Source organism: Armigeres subalbatus, chromosome 1, assembly GCF_024139115.2.
Source record: "Armigeres subalbatus isolate Guangzhou_Male chromosome 1, GZ_Asu_2, whole genome shotgun sequence".
In the NCBI taxonomy this organism is placed as follows: Eukaryota; Metazoa; Arthropoda; class Insecta; order Diptera; family Culicidae; genus Armigeres; species Armigeres subalbatus.
Genome location: NC_085139.1, coordinates 257,833,992 through 257,854,636, shown reverse-complemented (window position 1 = coordinate 257,854,636; position 20,645 = coordinate 257,833,992). Strand labels below are relative to the sequence as shown.

General features: G+C 39.6%; 1 protein-coding gene across 3 annotated transcripts in view; it reads left to right on the top strand.

Annotated features, from left to right (window-relative positions):
• Window positions 1-20,645, top strand: part of LOC134206934 (anoctamin-5-like) — a 118,301-nt gene that overhangs the window by 46,819 nt on the left and 50,837 nt on the right. For 2 of the 3 annotated variants that reach the window (XM_062682678.1, XM_062682675.1), the window contains exon 2: window positions 4,535-5,175. In XM_062682678.1, coding sequence (XP_062538662.1) covers window positions 4,693-5,175 — 483 coding nt within the window. In that variant the 5' untranslated portion in view covers window positions 4,535-4,692. The remainder of the gene's footprint in view (window positions 1-4,534; window positions 5,176-20,645) is intronic. The other variant, XM_062682677.1, reaches the window with a different exon arrangement.

Sequence of the window (20,645 nt, the reverse complement as noted above, 5' to 3'; positions counted from 1 at the left end):
GGAATGAATTTCCTCTGAAATTGAATGAATTTCCTCTGAAATTGGAATGAATTTCCTCTGAAATTGAATGAATTTCCTCTGAATTGGAATGAATTTCCTCTGAATTGGAATGAATTTCCTCTGAATTGGAATGAATTTCCTCTGAATTGAATGAATTTCCTCTGAATTGAATGAATTTCCTCTGAAATTGGAATGAATTTCCTCTGAATTGGAATGAATTTCCTCTGAATTGGAATGAATTTCCTCTGAATTGGAATGAATTTCCTCTGAAATTGAATGAATGAATTTCGTCTGAATTGGAATGAATTTCCTCTGAATTGAATGAATTTCCTCTGGAAATTCGAATGAATTTCCTCTGGAAATTCGAATGAATTTTCTCTGGAAATTCGAATGAATTTCCTCTGGAAATTCGAATGAATTTCCTCTGGAAATTCGAATGAATTTCCTCTGGAAATTCGAATCAATTTCCTCTGGAAATTTGAATGAATATCCTTTGGAAATTCGAATGATTTTTCGGAAATTTGAATAAATTTCCTTTGGAATTTCGAATGAATTTTCTTCAGAATTTCAGTTTATCTTTTGATGAATGTCCTCATATTTATTACTGGGAATTCGCAAAAATGAAGACATTCGGATTACATTTTCAAAAGTATATCAGATCGTTGGCCTTACAGTCAACTGTCCGAATAATTTTCTTTAAATAATTCAAGCATTTTTTCAAGTTTCCACGAATTGAAATTAAAAAAAAAAAACTATCGATGGAACGTTTTGAGATTTTTTTTCTTTAATAAATAAATAAAAACCTTGCAAAAATAATTTGCACAGTCAATATAATAATTTGTTCTCCATATTCAAAAAAAAATCTCTTTCATGAGATTAAACCACCCGACTTGGACATTAATTTACAATGTTGTGAAAACTCATATGTGAATATGTTCATTATGTGGAAGATATTGTGATTTGGAAAACGTATTGGAGGTAACCACTTTCGCTTCGATGGGACTCGAACCCACGACACTAAAGTACGCAAGACTGGTGCTTTAACCAACCAAGCTACGAAGAACCTCCGTCGGCCTTTGCAACCTAGCGGCTACTGAACGAGCTCGAGATTCCCAAATTGGACGCATAGTCAAATCACTCGCAATCCATTTCTCAAATTCATTCGAATTTCCAAAGGAAATTCATTCCAATTCCCAAAGGAAATTCATTCAAATTTCGAAATTCATTCGTGTTTCGAAAACTACAAAAAAAAATCATCTCAATTTGCAAAGGAAATTCCAGAGGAAATTCACTCGAATCTTCGAGTCTTGTATTGAAAGATCTGTTTTGAAGTGATCCCATGCCTCTACGTATACTACGTATACTAACGAGAAATACAAAAAATATGGAATTGTAAAAAAAATCTGTTTTTCATCTACAGATTCTTATAAGGATCAGTAGTGTAACCTTGAGTTTATACTAAAATGCAAAACTTTTGATTTCGCTCGCTTTTGGAATTTATCAAAAGTTCTACCAAAAAACGCGTTTGATGTTTTAAATAGACCATTTAACGTTTACCACCTCGTAAATAATAATTTGATAATATAAGTCGTCAATAATAGCAAAACATGTTTTATGTACCACTATTCCTATATTAAAAGTTTGGGTAGAGATGATCTTATGTAAACATTTAAAAATCACGCTGATAAAGGAAAAATATATTAAAAGTTTCAGTATCAACTGCGAGGACAACCCATTACCAATCAGAAGAATCATTCAAACTATCTGAAAATGCGCAAGTCTGTACATAAATATAAAAACCATTAATATCTGCTTAACATGCGCAATATTCAAACGTTTGTAGACTACACAAGAAAAAGCTCAAATCACAATTACGTCAATAAAACATAAAATCAAACATCATCATTGTCGTGTTCGAGCGGAGTGACTATCAAAAGCATCACGCATCTGACTCAGCGGAAAATACTACACTGTAAACCTGACAATACTCTTTAAAGAGTAAAAATCACTCCTTTTTTGACGATGTATGAAACTGTCAAAAAAATGGGTAAATATTTTTTTCTTATAATGCGTCATTTATGCCCATTTTCATGTTCCCTGTTTTTACCCATTAATGAGTGAAAAACATGTTGAACTTTTAAAAGAAATATTGCTTTTGCTTTTGTGTCGGAATAGAAGAAAAGTTAACAAATCCCTTTTGTCATAAATATTTGAAAAAATGTTGCCCCGCATCCGCGATCGTGTATCGAAATTAAATACATACAAATACAGCCTTTGGCGGAGACGACCCAGCAATACAGCTACCCATCGTCATGTATAGGCAGCAGCGGTGCAGCATCAAAACTTCACCGAATCTTGAGATGCTTCGGAAGCTGTGCAAAACTTTGGCAGGAAATCGAAACGGTACGGTGGGGAAATCCTCGAACAATACGAATGCGGGCAGGGCAACCCGTTTTGCTTTTCTCGTTGTTCCGACAGTTTCGAACTATGTCGCTGATGATGATTTGCTTTTGTTGCAGAAACGGTACTGAAAGGTGAATCAGCTGCTGATAAACAAACTCGGTGATATAGTGATATAGTCAAGGAATCTTCTGTTGGCAATCTTAAACATCCTTGACCTTGACAATAGAATAGACTTGGAAAGAAAGGTAAGTGTTTTTGTTTTACTTTTAATCAATAAAAAAATTAAAAGGAGCTGTGTATATTTCAGATCACGAACGCATCCAGAGATATTCGACAACCCAGAAATTTTGAAGCGCGATCGATTCAGTGATTGTTCCTAGGGGCAGCCGCTGTTGATTTTTCCTCTTGTGTCTCTGGAACATTTTCATTCATTCTTCCTAGGACTCTCCGTTCTGAAAACGATGGGATGCGACAGCAGAACAAAACGTTCTATTTTTTACAAACAAAATATCTTGACGTTTATTAAGGCTCTGAACCATTCCACCGATTCGTTTAACTTTTAGTTAAAATTTGACAGTTCGATGGTTATTTCGCCGTGGTTAAAAATAACCCTGCTCCGGAGCATGGTTAGATTTGACAGTTCGATAGTTAAACTTTGTTCGCGAGAAAATTGGCGCCAAATCTATTTCGTTCCAAATAACTATCAATCTGTCAAAACTCAAATGGGTCGGCTTCGGAGTAAAATTTTAACCACCATGGGAAAATAACCATCGGAATGTCAAATTTTAACTAAAAGTTAAACGAATCGGTGGAATGGTTCACAGCCTAAATATATGTACATTGTATTAAAAAATGATGTAATAAAGAATCAGTTCATGAACCACCCAATAAATGTGTCTTTGGTTTGATTAATATATTACTAGAATTTAAATGCCCTCCTTAAATCAAGGGTAAAAAATACTCATTTTCCAAAAACTTTTTCTCCGAATAATGAGTAAAAAATACCCCTGAGTTTGACGTATAGGCCGTTTACCCATTAATGAGTAAACGAGCTTTACTCTTTTAATGAGTTGAACTATTTAACTTCATAATGGGTACTTTTTTACCCATTAAAGAGTACTTTGGTGGCACAGTGTACAGTTTGACTGTAACTTGTAGAAACTTTTGCAAGGGGTTTATCAAATTCACTAACCCAAAGGGTTTTGACATTTGAGAAGAATTAAAGTTCATTTTGCGTTCATTTTTCGACCCGATTTAACTTTACAATTTTTTTTTTGGAATTCTTTTGGCGTTAGTCTACTCAATTGTTTCGATATATATTTTTTTATTCTTTATTTTAGAGACTTTTAGTGCTTCTTAAATCTGTCAATACTCACTTTTTTAATAACGAAACATTTCGATGCGTTTCCGAAAGATCATTTTGAGGATTATGACATTTCCGCAGGATGATGGAATTTTCGATGATTTGGTACTTATCAAGAATTTCATAGAATATAGGGGAACGGTTCTACACTTCATCTCATAGCTCCTATTTCCATCCCATCAAAAACAAAGCAATGAAAAAGAATTTGGTTTGTTTCTTATTTTTGTGTTTTTTTTTTTCACTAGTGAGCACGCGTGTTAGCAAAAAGAAACGACGAGATTGGTGCTGTATATCTTTGTTTTGCGATGAGACGAATATATGTTCAGTGAGATGGAAAACGGAACAGTTCGCCTATCTGCTCCAAGTAGAACAGAAATTGAGATTCGCATTAACTTGACTAAGATAGTCAAATGAATATTAAACTTTTCATCCAATGGTAGAAAATAAAAATAGTGAAACGTCCAGCCAACTGAAATACAAACGATTTTTTCAGGTTTCGCTTTTTTGTTAAGATATGCAAAATACTATATCGAAAATCACCCAACAACTTGTATTGCTTTAGTGGACATATTATCAATACGCCCAAATAAATCCTAGAGAACCACCCTCAATTGTTTCGACATGTGACGCTTCATTTGCTAGCTGCTTCTATTTCTGCACTGATGTGGTGACACACCAATAAATATAGCATTCCGAATTCGGAACAGTCCATTATTCTCATCAATAACAATTTTCCTTTTTTCATTTTTCTCTATCTCTCCCGCCCAGTGAGCCAATTGGAGGATGACGACGCGTTCGATGTGAACGACTATCGGGACGTCATCAGCACCTCATCCCACCAGCCGGCATCGGCCCCCCACCAGCCCCGAACGTCTCCGCTCCTCCTCACCTCGACCGGCTCGCTCGATTACGATTACTACGAGGACATGGACGAGCGGGACAGCATCTATCTGGATGCCGTGTCCATCAACTCGGACGGACCGAACGCCCGTAAGTCGCTTTACCTGTCCCGCCAAACCGTGTACCACTCGGCGGAGGAACTCCCACAGGACGCCGTCGACGGGGGTGGAGGAACGCTGCGGAGCATCCGCACCACCACCGAATCGATGCTGAACGATTCCCGCGCCAACGGGGGTCTGCCGAACCTGCCGTACGAACCGCGACCCGGCAGTTCATCGTTCGTCGGTGGGATCCTGAAGCGGCCCGGCCTCACGACGAAGTACAACGCAGAGGTGGCAAGCACTAGTCCTCTTTTACAAGCACTAGAAACTCCTCATTCCGACAACAACGACACCAGTCAGACCGAATCCACAAACATTAGCACTAACAACCGACCCCATCGACCGACCGATCGTTGTAGTAAGCATGAGCCAAGACAGATAGTTACATATTCGCTGTGGAAAGCGCGGGTAAAAGCGTAATTTTTTTCCCCCATTTTACTACATACTTGGTTGTGGTAGTCCGAGAAAGGTACTTTGTTTACTAACATGCCCTCATTCCTTCCGACATTAACACGGTTCTAACCCCAACTGGTGCGGCGCACCATTGATTTCCGTAACTTTTAGTAGATGTGCGATTCAAACAAGGGAGGGAAGAATGGAAGTAAACGTTCTCGTCAAATGACAAGTGGGATGGTTTTTGGGGTTGGGTGTTTTTTTTCTGGATTGAAATACTCGTAGGCACCTAAATCACACGCCGTTGGCACGGATGGAACAAACGAAATGGAGTTCGTGACCTTTATTTAAATATGTCAGCTTTCCGCATTCACATACGCATCGGCTAACGAATTCCTATGATTTTTTTCGCTGCATTAAAAGTGCTGTGTTCCCTGCCCTTCGAAATAGTATTGCGTTTTATGGGGAATCGATTGAATGAAACCGAAATGTTTCCAGCACGCAATAAAATCGAAAGTTTGCAATCCTCAGTTTTATTACCAGGATCGACATCAGAGTTTTGGAAGTTTTATCGATTTGATTTTTTTTTCTCACTTGAGTAAACAGGGGTGAATGATCCGTTACTTGTATCGAAAGTAGCAGTAACTAAACAGAAATTTATAATCAATTTGCGTGTGCCAGATTTTCTTAAATTTGTCATAAATAAATACATATGAAGACCATGAAGTATAATCAAGAGTTCATTCTAAACTTGTATAAGAACTTATAGTTTCGTATAATAATTTAGAAAACTTTATAAAAATTTGAAAAAGAACGTTATGCAGAATTAAACCTGCCATCCCGCTGATTTGATTTAAGATTTTATTGCAGCAATCTTCATGTGCCGATCTAATTTCAGGGAGTCAAAATAATTTATTTATTTCTTTATCACCGTCTTCAACACTACATCGTACAGACTGTACTCAACTACTAATATAATGTATCTTACATCTAAACAATTTTGTTTATCCGGATTTTAAAAACAGTTTTGAAAATATTAAAATTGTACACATTTGAAACAGAGTTGAATGATCGAATGCAGGAGTCAAGCGGATTGTTATAACCGTAATATGTACGGTGATACGGGACGGAATCGTCTGGGGGACGTTAAACGGTATCTGCAATCGCAGAGCTGCATACCCTTGAACGCAAACATGCAATATAGCGATTTCAGTGCGTATAAATACGTCAGTGAATTTTAAAGTTGACAAGGCTCTGGAAGTCGTTATCCTCACATACTCCGTGAATTGAAGTTTACTGTCGATGATGACTTCAAGATCTCAGATAGAAGGAACTCGTTGCGGTATCTCCGTTCCTTAAGTGTATTAGTGGTGTATTGGATTGTTAGAACGAGCGAGCGATATGGCCTTGCACTTATTGTTGTTTACGTGCATGGCAGTATCACTGCAGCAGATCAACATGTTGATATCTTCCTGCAGAGCGATGCAGTCATCAGGGGATTCTATGACGCGAAAAGACTTCAAGTCTTCGGCTTCGAAGAGGACAGCTTAACGCACAGGTCATTCACAAGCATGTTGAATAACAGTGCCCCGATTATTCGACACATTTCTGATGTTGCCAGATTCGTGGCTTGAAACGATGAAAGCTGTTTTAAGTGCTGGGAATGTCCTTTTCATATAGCAACCGGTTAAACAAAACATTTTTTCAGGAACTGCATCTCTGGGTGAAATTTGAAAAAGAAATCGTAGGGCCCGTTATGGCGTTACGCTCTGTTGAAACCGTAGGGGAAGAGGCCCCAAAACGCCCCCCGATGCAAAACGCCTTTTGTGGTTTCCGTCATAAAGATGGCCGTAACAAAACTAGATCTAAAATTATGTAGGTTAGGCGAAAAAAGTTTCGAAATAGTGTATGGGAAGGTCGGATAAACCGAAAATTTCCACATTTTGAAGAAACATCTAACATTTTGGCGAGGCAAAACGCCCTAGTGGCGCTAACCTACAACACAGAGAACAGACATACAAGTCCGTTCCCAGTCGTGTGTAAGGAATTTAACAAACGTTTTGAAACGCAACACAAGTGGCAATCTCGTGGAGGCGCTGGCATCGCATAGTTTCTCTCATCAAGAATCTGTCAAAATTTTAGGCGCCACCACCCACCATAAACATAAACAACAGATACTCCTCCTCACACTGGTTTTGATTCCATATGTGATGTTTCTTTCTCACACTAACGCAAGCGATTTCTCTGCCATCATGGAGCGCATGGTTTGTTTTGTGACCCTTTCCATTAGCCACAGTCATCGTCACAGCCAGCAGCGAAGCACTAAAAGGATGAAAAGGCCATAATTTGTACTCATAGGTCACTCCTTTTTTTTTTTTAACGAAGGTAATGAAAATCTGCAAACAGACACCTGGGGAGGCGAACCCAGGTAGTGTGGGGATGGGATCACCACTCCCGACCCACTAAAACCAACTCCTTCCTCTCCAGTCATTCCCCCGGCCCGCAATTAAGCAATACTTCGGGGATGACTATTGGGCATTGCGCCCCCTCCATGACGTACACAAGTGCACGTATGCGCCTCAACTCTTCGACACTCCCCATGCAACACATTTGCACAAGACACACTGGCACCACATGTGCCCCAACACTCACCTGCCTATGCCGCTTGAATGACTGCAAGGAACCAATTTATAGGTACCCTGCAGGGGGTACCCCATGCCGCCATCTCACAACATAGACAGTCCTCACTCAGTGTGGTGTTCACCCCGTCCTGCAACAGGGTGGCACCACTTGTCTACCAAGCCGGAGGCGACCCTAGGTTGGTGGCTCCTATGCCGCTCCTACCTCAGCTACGAGGCAGACCCTTTCATGTCTCCTATTTCTGAGGTGCCGCAGAGGCATCAACCCCCGACACTCCTGCCAGTCATAGCGAGACTTTCGTGTCCCCTACTTCTGAGGTGCCGCAGCGGTATCTGCCCCCCGACACTCCTGCCAGGCCTAGCGAGACTTCACTCATTCCGTCCCTGACAGCCGGATCACACTACTGCCTAAGCAGCCACTCTGACCATACGTACCATGCGAGTCTAACTTGTGTGCTCGCTCATACATTCAGTCCCAATCGCTTGCACCACTTGTGCACCACTCTCTTTGACATTCAGTCACACACTCAGTGGGGGTTGTAATACCCCCATCTCCCATTTTTATCCACTCTGTGCACCTCCTGTGCATCGTTTGGTCGTGGAACACCCGGCACGTCAGGCGTGCCTAACACTCACCTACCCAGGCTTTGATACTGCCAATAGGTCACCGTTAGGTACTTTGCAGGCAGCACCCACCTATTGACATTTCGAAGCCCAGATAGTCCTCAGCCAGTGTGGTGGTCTCCCCATCCTGCAACGGGGTGGCACCACTTACCTTACATGTCTCCGATTTCTGAGGTCCCGCAGAAACATCAACCCCCCGACACTCCTGCCAGACGCAGCGAGACTTTCGTGTCCCCTAATTCTGAGGTGTCGCAGAGGTATCTGCCCCCGACGCTCCTGTCAGGCCTTACCAGACTTCAGTCATTCTAACACTACCGACCATGCGTACCATGCGAGACTTACTTGTGTGCTCACCCATACACTCGGTCCCTCACTCTGTGGGGGTATTACGAGTAATACCCCCAACTCCCATTCGCTTGCACCACATGTGCACCACTTGGAGGTGTGTGGGTACCACCCACTGCCACCCGCTTGCCGCCGAAGCAGCCCTCACTCTGTGGAACCTCCACAGGCTCCGTTAACGACCTGGCTAATTGTTTCACCCCCCAGGCCATTCATCCCTTCGGCACGGGTTGCCTGACACCTTGGGATTCGGGGTTAGGGGCTTGTATGCTTTAAGCGGCACACGGTCGCTTGATAAGGTTTGCTTGCGGATATGTGGTTTTTGGGAGGGAATTAACAGCGCCCCCTGTTAACCCCACCACCTCCTAGGCAGAACCCCCTGACTCACAGACGGCTGGGGAGGGGTCGTCAAGCCCTTGGACATGGTCCCTGCTGCCCCCTGTCACTCCTGACGGAATCTAAGTTTCAATGTGCTCGCGTTTTCGGGGGCATGCCACTCGATACGGAAGCAACGCACAACTGTCATTTTTATTTTTTCACGCATGCTGCGACGCAGCAGAACTAAAACAAAATGACAGTTGTGCGTTGTTCCGTATCGAGTGGCGTGCCCCCGAAAACGCAAGCACATTGAAACTTGGATTCCGTTAGGTGTGACCTTAAGTTTATTTCGCTGGAAATCAAACAGCATTGGAATTTCATTAAATCAGCTTCACAATTAATTTTCTACTTTTTTCATTGCTGCTAATGACATTGATAGAAAATATTTTACGTCTCATAGAAATTGCAATCAATCAGGAGAATAAAGCTGATGCTGAAATCACAGTTAACTGGACATACTTCAGCAAATCATTTTGCTGTAAATAGAATTCAGATTTTGGTGTGCAAATAATTCATGATTTTTCAATTATTCATGCCCCGTCTAGTCTTTCAATTCACGTTATGCATAGAAATATAACTGTTTTAGAACAATATCTCTCTTCGACAGTAGTTAAAACTTTTATAAGCATATAATTTTTCACCAATATGAGAAGTGGCTTGAGTAGCAGAAACTCTACTTGAATGTTTGAAGGTACGAAAAAGTGTTTTGCAAAAAATATTTTTATACCTTGTTGGTTCCATAGTGCCTGAAACATAAACATCAACAGTTATCACGTGCTGGAAGATGCGGCAAGCTTAGTATCATTCTGGCGCGCAATGTTTGTTTGATGCAATATGACAGCTAGTACGCTTGTCGCCACGAAAGACACCTAGCGCCACCAAACGACGTATTGCCACAGTCAGTATTCTAACGTACTTTGATTTACACAGCTTTTTGAGTAAAATTTGTTCAAGCCTGGACGTCTGTTATCTGTGCCTACAATGTACTTGCGTCTCCACGCACCATCCATACCAGAATGCTGATTCGCCGACGCATGGTAATTTGTTCCCTAGTAGTTGCCAGCTAAAAGGCGTTTTGCCTCATGAGTTTTCCGGCAACAGAATATCACCAATTTTTTGAAATGTGAATATTATCAATATGATTGAGATTTTTGACAATTTTTGGATGGCATCAACTAGCTATCTTGTTTAACTGTTGCATAATGTAAAAATACCCATGAATAGCGTTACAAATAAGACAATAAATCAGTGTTTGCTTAGCTAGGCCATTTTGCCCCCTTCCCCTAACTGCACGATATAAAAAAAAAATCAATATTTCGTCAAATGCATTTTGCTTAACTTCCAAGCAGGGATGCCAGGGGATATTTTCAAATGTCTTCACAGTCGAGTAAAAATGTCTTCAAATGTCTTCAATATCAAAATTATGAATATAAGTGAAAAAACTTCAAAATCCAATAGGTTTGTAATTTCAAACATCTCCTTGTTTTATGTATCGTTTATTTTTTAACACTCAAATTGTTAGAATTCAAGAGAATATTTTCCTTTTGAATCTTCATGAGTAAGGGCAAATACTTTCCCTTGGATTTTCTAATGAGTCTTTAAATATAATTCCAACGGATTTTTCTAGCTGAAATTCCTTGTGGAATTCTTCTGAATTTATTTTTGAAGAATTGCCTGTAGGGATTCGGAAAAAATCACCGTGAAATACATGAAGAAACATCCATAGGATTTTCTGGAGAAAATTCCGGAAAAATTTCTGGAGAAACTTCAGGATAAAATCCTGATGGATTTTTCGGAGACTCCCTAAAGGAATCCCTGAAGGAATTTCCGGAGGAATTGTTGGAACATCCAAAGGATTTTCTGAAGGAACTTTTAGATAAATTTCTGAAAGAATTTCCGGATGAAATGCTAATGGAACTTCCGGAGGGATTTTCTGAAAGAATTTCCAATAGATTTTCCTGAAGACTTCCTGAAGGATTTTCCTGAGCAATTACTGAAAGGGTTTGCAATGGAGTTCCTGAAGAAATTTCGGAAGAAACTTCCGGAAGAATTTCTGGATAACTATTTGGAGGAACTTCCTGAGCTATTGCTGCAGAAATTTCCGAAAGAATTTCATGTTTCTGATGCCAGGATAAAAGTCATCGATCATCGAAAGATCATCATCAAAAAATGATGAAAAATAGTTACATCTATTTGAAAAAAGAAAAACAATTCAGAATAGTGGTTTACAAAATAGAATTATAAAATAGAATTACTATCAGTTGCATCGATGCTCTGGAGGCAGCTTCGTCATTGATTCGTGTTTGTTTTGATCAGACGCTCGGCAATGCACGAACGAACATCTCGCAGCATGCTGTCAAACTTCCATATCAAATTTACCACCCGATCCTCAATAGCCGATTGATAATCGAGCGTAAAAAACGAATATCTACCGGGGCTGAAATGAATATTTTGAATTGCGGTTGATTTGCACCGATAAATGATGATTATTTTACTTTATATACTAAAAATTATGTCTTTTTTGCCGTTTGAAATAAATTAGATCGGTCATTGCGTTCTGATCAGAGCTGTAAATATTCGATTATTTTTTATGAAGCCCATCGGCCTTCTTTGTCACTTCACTTCTAAACATATTCATATTCGGCTCTGCACCGTCAATTTTCAGAATGAATATGGGTCAGTGAGTATTTATTTGAATATCACAAATTATTGAATAATCGTAAAACTGAACACATTTTTGATGATTCAAACAATTACACGCATAGATCTAATCCGCCAAATGTCAATATAATCAAGGCTAATTTTGTTTTTTTCGCGCGCAGTTACCATACTCAGTGGTAATCATTTGAATGAATTTATGAAGAAGTAAACTGAGTAAGTCATTCTATGTTTTGAATAATCAAAACACGAATGTCAAAAGTCGGAGTGAATGTGCTTCATGAAAGTGAATATTTTATGCTCTGGTTCTGATACAATGATCGAAATACCTTTTTAGCAGACAAGTCAAAAACGCCACCGCTACCCAGAGCCTAAAATATTCATCTTCATGAAGCAACTTCGGTCCGAATTTTGACAAACATCGCATGAATATTCAAAACATAGAATGCCATAGTCAGACGACTACTCCACGCACTCATTCATTCGACTGTCACTGAATGTGTTTACTGTGTGCAGAAAAAAACATAATTATCATTGTTTATGTTGATGTTTACCGCTGAAAGTGCCTCGCGGATGAAAATCGGATTGAGTCCTGTGTGAGAAATCACTTTACTTATTTGAAACGTGTTCAGATTTCAGATAATTTATCAATTTGTAAAATGTGCATAAATATTCAATGACTAATATTCAACTGAATATTGACTGTCCAGAGCCGACTATGAATGTGTCGGAAGTGAACTGACAAATGAAGAAAAATGGACTTTACTAAAAAAATTCGATTATTTTACACTCTGCCGCTACCAAAGAAAATTTAAACGAATGCTGCCATCGGGAATTTTTTAACCAGCATATAACAAAAAAAAGTACATTTGACGTCTAAAATGTCTTGCAGTTATCAACCTTATCAACCAGCTAGTGTAAATGTTTTTTTACGTTTGAAATTTTAAGCCCGTAACATTAGTCTGTTATGTATAACTTTCGAAATATTTATATGATCTGCATATAGAAGTCGCAAAATTTATAAGTTAGTAATCAAATTATATTTTCTATTCGCTGGCTTATTGATTGTCTTCAAGTATCTTTAAATAAGAAGGTAAGTCTTCAAATATTTTAAAAAGTCTTCAAAATGTCTTCATGAAATAAATGTCTTCACAAAGATTCAAATGTCTTCAAATTGAAGACATGTCTTCAAATCTGGCATCCCTGCTTCCAAGGTATCGTCAAAAAGAGTATGCTGATATACCAGTGATATACTACAATTATGCAGGTACATCTTCTTCTTGTTCTTCTTCTTCTTCTTATTCTTCTTCTTTTTGCCTTTCTCGTATAAAAAGTATACGTAAAGGCTATAGGATCACTCCAAAACCGAACTTTTGATAGAATACTCGAAAACCCATAGTGTTAGATACCAATCGACTCAGGTCGACGAATTGAGGTGATGTCTGTATGTGTGTGTGTATGTGTACAAAAATGTGAGCCACACTTTTTAATACTCATTATCCGATTTGCTCGCAACAGGTTGCAATCGACGCGGATTGCGGTCTTGTTGTTTCCTATTGAAAATTAACCAGATCCAAATTATCATTGCGTTTCAAAGTTATTAAAAAAAACATTTTTTTGTGCCATGAATCCTCCTTGTAAAAAAAAATACGAAAGCATGCTTCCCATGAAAAACACTAAAAAACACTTATGGGGACATACAGATATCGTATGTATTACCTTAGTACCGTCAAAGGGGGTGACTTGCAACAGCGGGGTGACTTGCAACACTTTCGCTTTCCACATGTTTATGTTTTTTCACAATAAAAATAAACCCAAATATCAACTTCTGTCATCACGCGTCCTTTGTTTACATTGTATTCGTAGTGCCTGGTGTGTAATTAGGTGAAAATTCAACTAACTGTTGTTTTTATAAATTATTTAATGCCACTGTTTCGTCAACTGAAATTTGAACGTACTAAATAGTAAGTTCGTTTAATAAATTCAAAACATTCACACCAAAATCGATTCTCTGTCCGAATACAGCATTAGGTATGTGATTCCGCAAAAAAAAACTACAAAATAATAAAAAAAATTCGAGATTTCAACTTTTCTGAAATTTGCCTCCATGCAACTTGACTTGCAACAGCTGATACACAATAGTTTTTTTTTTTAAAAACTGTTAGTTCAGTTTTTAAACGTTTGCTTCCATTGGTTTTCTGTTTACAGAATAACTTTTGCGTCCGGGACCATGCCGCGTAATTATAGGAAGCCTGCCGGAAGTCGCATGTATGCAAATTTCTCAAAGGAAACTTTGATTAAAGCAGCAGTAAAAGTTAAAAAGAACGACATGTCTATCCGAGAAGCGGCCCGGCGTTACGAATTGTGCCCATTGACAATTTCACGCTATCTCAAGACAGAAAACAGCTAGGGCTTACGGTGGTCAAACGGTTTTGAGTCCTCAAGAAGAGCAAACACTGGTGGATGGTTTGTTGCTTGCAGCGGAATGGGGAATGCCTTTTCAAACAAATGATCTCAAATTAATCGTGGAGAAATTTCTGGATGACGAAAATAGAAAGGAGAACCGTTTTAAGAACAATTCTCCAGGGAATGACTGGTGCAGATCTTTCTTGGACCGACATAAAGAGCTATCGAACCGATTGTCGGAAAATATCAAACGTTCCCGTGCAGCTGTTTCCAAAGAAATAGTAACCGCCTATTTTGAAAACCTTGATGAAACAATCAAGCAAGTGGAGCCGAAGTTCATCATCAACTATGATGAAACCAACCCTACAGATGATCCGGGCGCACAAATGTTATTGTGCTAAGAGGTATACTCTAATACTCGATTCCACAAAAACTAGTACTTTCGTGATGTTTGCTGGAGCGGCATCGGGTGTATTGCTGCCTCCATTTGTGGTTTATAAAAGTCGATTTTAGTATGATACCTAGACCACGGGAGGACCTCAACATACGGATACTCTAAGAGCGGTTGGTTCGACAGTGATATGTTTGAAAAGTGGTTTACAAGGTAGCACTAACACATTTCAAAAGACACGATGATAAAGAATGTCAATCTCCGAAAGTTCTAATCAGAGATAATCTTGCAAGTCATTTGTCCATCCGAGTATTGCAAACGTGCAAAGAATACAATATAAGATTCGTGTTTCTTCCACCAAACAGCACACATCTTTGCCAACCACTCGATGTGGCATTCTTTCGCCCGTTGAAAGTCAAATGGAGGAACGTTCTTTTGGAATATGAGGCAAAATTCGCTGGTACAGTTCCGAAACACTTGTTCCCGGGTCTTCTCAAGAAGACCATTGATAAACTTGATAGTGCTACAGCAAGTTTGCGGGCCGGATTCCGTACAACCGGAATATTCCCTTTTAATCCACAAGAATTGATTAAGAAACTGCCAGGGGCCAAAAACGACAGTGGAGCTGACAATTCGTGGTCGAACGCTTTTATTAACGTTCTAAAGGAGGCGCGTTTTGGAAAATCACAGGAAGTAGGAAAGGTCCGAAAAAGACGAATCCAAGCTGAACCTGGGCAGGTTGTTACAGTGGAACATTTAACAAAACAAACTTCAGTGGTTTCCACATCAACACCAGCAAAACGCACAAAGAAGGCCCAATTTGTACCAACTATCATCGTTGAAAAAAACGAAATAAGGGGCCGGCATCCTCAACTAATGCCCCAGCGCCGAAGAATAATACAGGATCAAAGCAAGGATGCTATCGATCATTTAGTAATCTGCCTTCGATCATTTAGTAGTTTGTCAATAACTCATTCCAGAGGCTGAATTTCATAATGTGTTGTATGGTGGACTTCTAGTGCAAAGGTTTATCTACAACACTGCCTAACAGTTCGTTGTTTGAATTTCACTAATAACGGAGCTATATCGCTAGCAGCAGTAACTTAGACTTAGGTATTTTAGCGACGAACCTTCTCCAATTTTGTGACCAAATAATCTCGGAATTTTCCCAATCAATCAACTAACGCCAGTAACCAGTCAATTTTAGCAATCGAAAACAAAATTACAAATGCGACAGACGAGCATTGCGAATACAAAATAAAAAAGTTCTGAGCCATCTAGAAAACTGTGATTTTCTTAATCTTATTTTCAATTTGGTACAAACATGTGTAAAGCTGCAGTTTAAAAGCATTTTGTTTACCTGGGAAGAGGACGCATATGTTTGAGATTCGTTGAAATATATTCGTTATCAGGACTCGATGCTTTGAAGTGGCTAACAGAATAACAAAACATGATATGGCTTTGATTGATATAAGAGATAAAAGAAAAGGCAGCAATATCAAAAATTTGCACAGAAATATCATTTAAATATCAAGATATGCTATGATGGATAAGAACAGAGACACGCAGTTCAGACACGAAAATTTAAGACTGACCATCCTGACTACTGGGCCCTCCTTAGCCGTGCGGTAAGACGCGTGGTTACAAAGCAAGTCCATGCTGAGGGTGGCTGTGTTCGATTCCAGGTGCCGTTCTAGGCAATTTTCGGATTGGAAATTGTCTCGACTACCCTGGGCATAAAAGTATCATCATGCTAGCCTCATGATATACGAATGCAAAAATGGTAACCTGGCTTAGCAACCTCGCAGTTAATAACTGTGGAAGTGCTTAATGAACACTAAGCTGCGAGGCGGCTCTGTCCCAGTGTGGGGATGTAATGCCAATAAGAAGAATCCTGACTACTGATGTAATTGACGAAGTTGTCTTTAGACGGATATTTTGTATGTATAATTTTATTTATCTAATGATTGGGGATTTAATAATCTATTGATCCGCCTCGATGATGATGATGGATTTTTATGTACCTACCTGGATACTCGGTTGGCTACAGCGTCGATACACCTTTTTATTTATTTATTTATTTATTTATTATCAGACTAAGGCCGGAGTGGCCTGTGCTGCACATAAAAGTCTTCTCCATTCAGCTCAGTCCATGGCTGCACTTCGCCAACCACGCAGTCTGCGGAGGGTCCGCAAATCGTCCTCCACCTGATCGATCCACCTTGCCTGCTGTGCACCTCGCCTTCTTGTTCCCGTCGGATCGTTGTCGAAAACCATTTTCACCGGATTACTGTCCGACATTCTGGCTACGTGCCCGGCCCACCGCAGTCTTCCGATTTTCGCGGTGTGAACGATGGATGGTTCTCCCAACAGCTGATGCAACTCGTGGTTCATTCGCCTCCTCCACGTACCGTCCGCCATCTGCACCCCACCATAAATGGTACGCAACACTTTCCTTTCAAAAACTCCCAGTGCGCGTTGGTCCTCCACGAGCATCGTCCAAGTCTCGTGTCCGTAGAGAACTACCGGTCTTAAAAGCGTTTTGTAGATAGTCAGTTTGGTACGGCGGCGAACTCTATTCGATCGAAGCGTTTTGCGGAGTCCAAAGTACGTACGATTTCCAGCCACTATGCGCCTCCGAATTTCTCTGCTGGTATCGTTATCGGCGGTCACCAGTGAGCCCAAGTACACGAATTCTTCAACCACCTCGATTTCGTCACCACCGATAGAAACTCGTGGTGGGTGGCTTACATTGACCTCTCTTGAGCCTCTTCCTATCATGTACTTCGTCTTCGACGTGTTGATGACTAGTTCAATCCGTTTAGCTTCGCTTTTCAGTCTGATGTAGGCTTCCTCCATCCTCTCAAAGTTACGTGCCATGATATCAATATCGTCGGCGAAACCAAATAACTGGACGGACTTCGTGAAAATCGTACCACTCGTGTCAATTCCTGCCCTTCGTGTTACTCCCTCCAAAGCGATGTTAAATAGCAGACACGAAAGACCATCACCTTGTCGTAACCCTCTACGCGTTTCGAAGGGACTCGAGAATGCCCCTGAAACTCGAACTACGCACATCACCTGATCCATCGTCGCCTTGATCAACCGTATCAGTTTATCCGGAAATCCGTTTTCGTGCATTAGCTGCCATAGCTGGTCCCGATCAATTGTATCATATGCGGCTTTGAAGTCGATAAATAGATGATGCGTGGGCACGTTGTATTCGCGGCATTTCTGCAATACCTGACGTATGGCGAACACCTGGTCTGTGGTAGAGCGTTCACCCATAAAACACGCCTGGTACTGCCCCACGAACTCTCTTGCAATTGGTGTTAGTCGGCGGCATACAATTTGGGAGAGTACCTTGTAGCCGGCGTTCAGCAATGTGATTGCGCGGTAGTTGCTACAATCCAGCTTATCGCCCTTTTTGTAGATGGGACACACGACATTGATGGGACATTGACCCACTTACCAATCTCGTATCCAAACTTGGTTCGAAATAGATATAATGGAATCGAATACTAAGGACTTTTACGGTTAGTTCTATTTTATTCGAATAGTTGTAAATATTCGATCGAGTCTGTATCGTTTGTGCTATATTGTGTCTGTTTTATTTGCTGATTCTGTGTCTGGAAAGTCTGAACGTAAGCAATAAAATGTTTAGTTGTGATTTGTCTCAAACCTAGACATCGAATCATTGATGCCAAATGATGGCATTAATTGATTCGGGGTGACCAAATAGGATAAGCATCCCACACAAAAGGTCAGCCATATGAATACAGCAAACTGTTTGCTTTAAACAAAATGCGCGATACGCATTAAAAATATATTTGCGGGATTTGGCTGATGGACCAAAATATCATATGGAACCTCGTCATTTCCCGTAAGTGGGCACCACCTTGCCGTCTCTCTACGGCACCAAGAGAAAAAGTGCATTATTTTAATTTGTTATTTGTTTCTTGTTGATTGCGTTATGTTTGTATAAAATAATTGTAACGTGAGGCTTGTTACACCCAGCTAAATAACCCACAATACATTGGGCCACGCAGGGAGATTGGGAGTACAAAAATCCATTTTTTTAAATGATGGAAAATCCTCGAATTCCCTCAAATTTTCCAATACCAAAATATGCAGAGCAATCCTTAGAACTTCCTCTGTCTAACCCAAGGAGAAATGGATCCCCCTTTTTCCCCCATTCAAAAATACAGTCATTTGAAAACAACGGATTTTTTCAAGAAAAACAGTGATATCTCTGCAATCCACCAATGAATTCACTCGGTTATGTAACCAAAACGTGCATTTTTTTATGCTCTAAAACATTGAAAACGTCATTTCGATAAAAATTAAAACTATAAAGTTACAATCAAAATATTGATTTTATAGGGTCACCCTAACATGATTATTTAAAATTATCATAACAAATGATACAAACAACGTACAACAATAGTTTCTTCAGCAAAGTGCCTCAAAATTAAATAAGGAACGACTTTCTAGAACTTCGTACAATGCTAAAATTAGAAATATAGAAGTTAAAAATTTTATCTCAAAATATAGTGGGGTCACCCTATTGCAACAAACTTCAAAATAAAGCTTAAATAATAAGCTTTGACTTTGCTAAAGACACTTTGATCCTAAAATATTATCATTATAATGAAAATATTTTTTCCCCTTAATTGCATGACGTGGCCCACTGTGCAATGATAAGAATGACGATTCGAGATTACGACAAGTATCGATTAGATTGTTTAGTGTGTGATTCATTTGATTTTTCGCGAGAATCATTTGTAATCCATCTCAATGTAGGATCAACAGAGTTAGTTTAGTGTAGCACAGAATCTGATTATAAGAATTTGCCAAGACTCGTTGGCGTTCAGACAACTTTTGGCAGGATTCGCTACCGTTATTGAGGTTTAGAATAGGTTTAGTTTTTTGAGATTTGTGGCTTAGGTTAAGTTTCCAGTCTGTTAGTCCTCTAGTCAGATTTTTCGTAACTAACTGACTTTAGAATTTTTCATGAATAGGCTCTCCGATTCATAAAAAAATCTGTGATGTTGGATTATGTTACGGTTGGTTCTATTTTGTTCGAATTTGTTGTAAATATTCGATCAAGTATCGTTTGTGCTATATTGTGTCTGTTTTATTTGTTGATTCTGTGTCTGGAAAGCCTGAAAGTGAGCAATAAAATGTTTATCGAAATATTTTTATTGGCTTTTTTCGGTGATAATTATTAGAGTGGGGCGTCATGGTCATTTTTTCAAATCAATGGTTTTTCGAAGCCATTCTGGGTCCTGAACAACTGTGCAGAATTTGGGACCGATTGGTTGCTTCCTCGCTTTCCGCATCGCGTTTGAAGTTTGTATGGAAATAGGTATGGGAGAACGTATATTTTTGCATTTCTACTGCTAGAGGGTTCAGTTCATCGTAAACCAAGTGGCACATTGCGTTAAAGTATAACCCAAAGGATGTCGAAAAACTTTGCTGAAGAAGGCACGTTGCTGGAACGTCCACGAAAAAAGTTATAACGCTTCGAACATTGAGTGCTCAAACCATATGCAAAAAATCGTTTATTCTGCCAGCACTGCCGTACTACATAGACCAATAATTTAACTGAGTGTTATTTCAAAATAATTGATCTTATAGGGCTTTAGAGCTAATGGGAGCTATCCGGAATTATTTCACAATGAAAAAAATCCGATAAGAAGGAACATGGGTTTTGCCCTTCGATAACCATAGGTTGTCCGGTAGTGCTGGCAGATACATTGATTTTTTGGATATGGTTTAAACAATCAATTTTCAAAACGTAATAACATTTTTTGTAGACCTTCCAGCTACGTACCTTTTTCAGCAAAGTCTTTCGGCATCTTCCAGACTATATGCTAACGTATTGAGTCACGTGATTGATGATAAATTGAAGACACTAAGAGCAAAAATGTAAAAAAGTACGTTTTCCCATACTAATCTCCATGTAAATTTAAAACGCGATGCGGTATGCGAGGTTGCAACCAATCGATCCCATATTTTGCACAGTTGATTGGGGTCCCAAAACG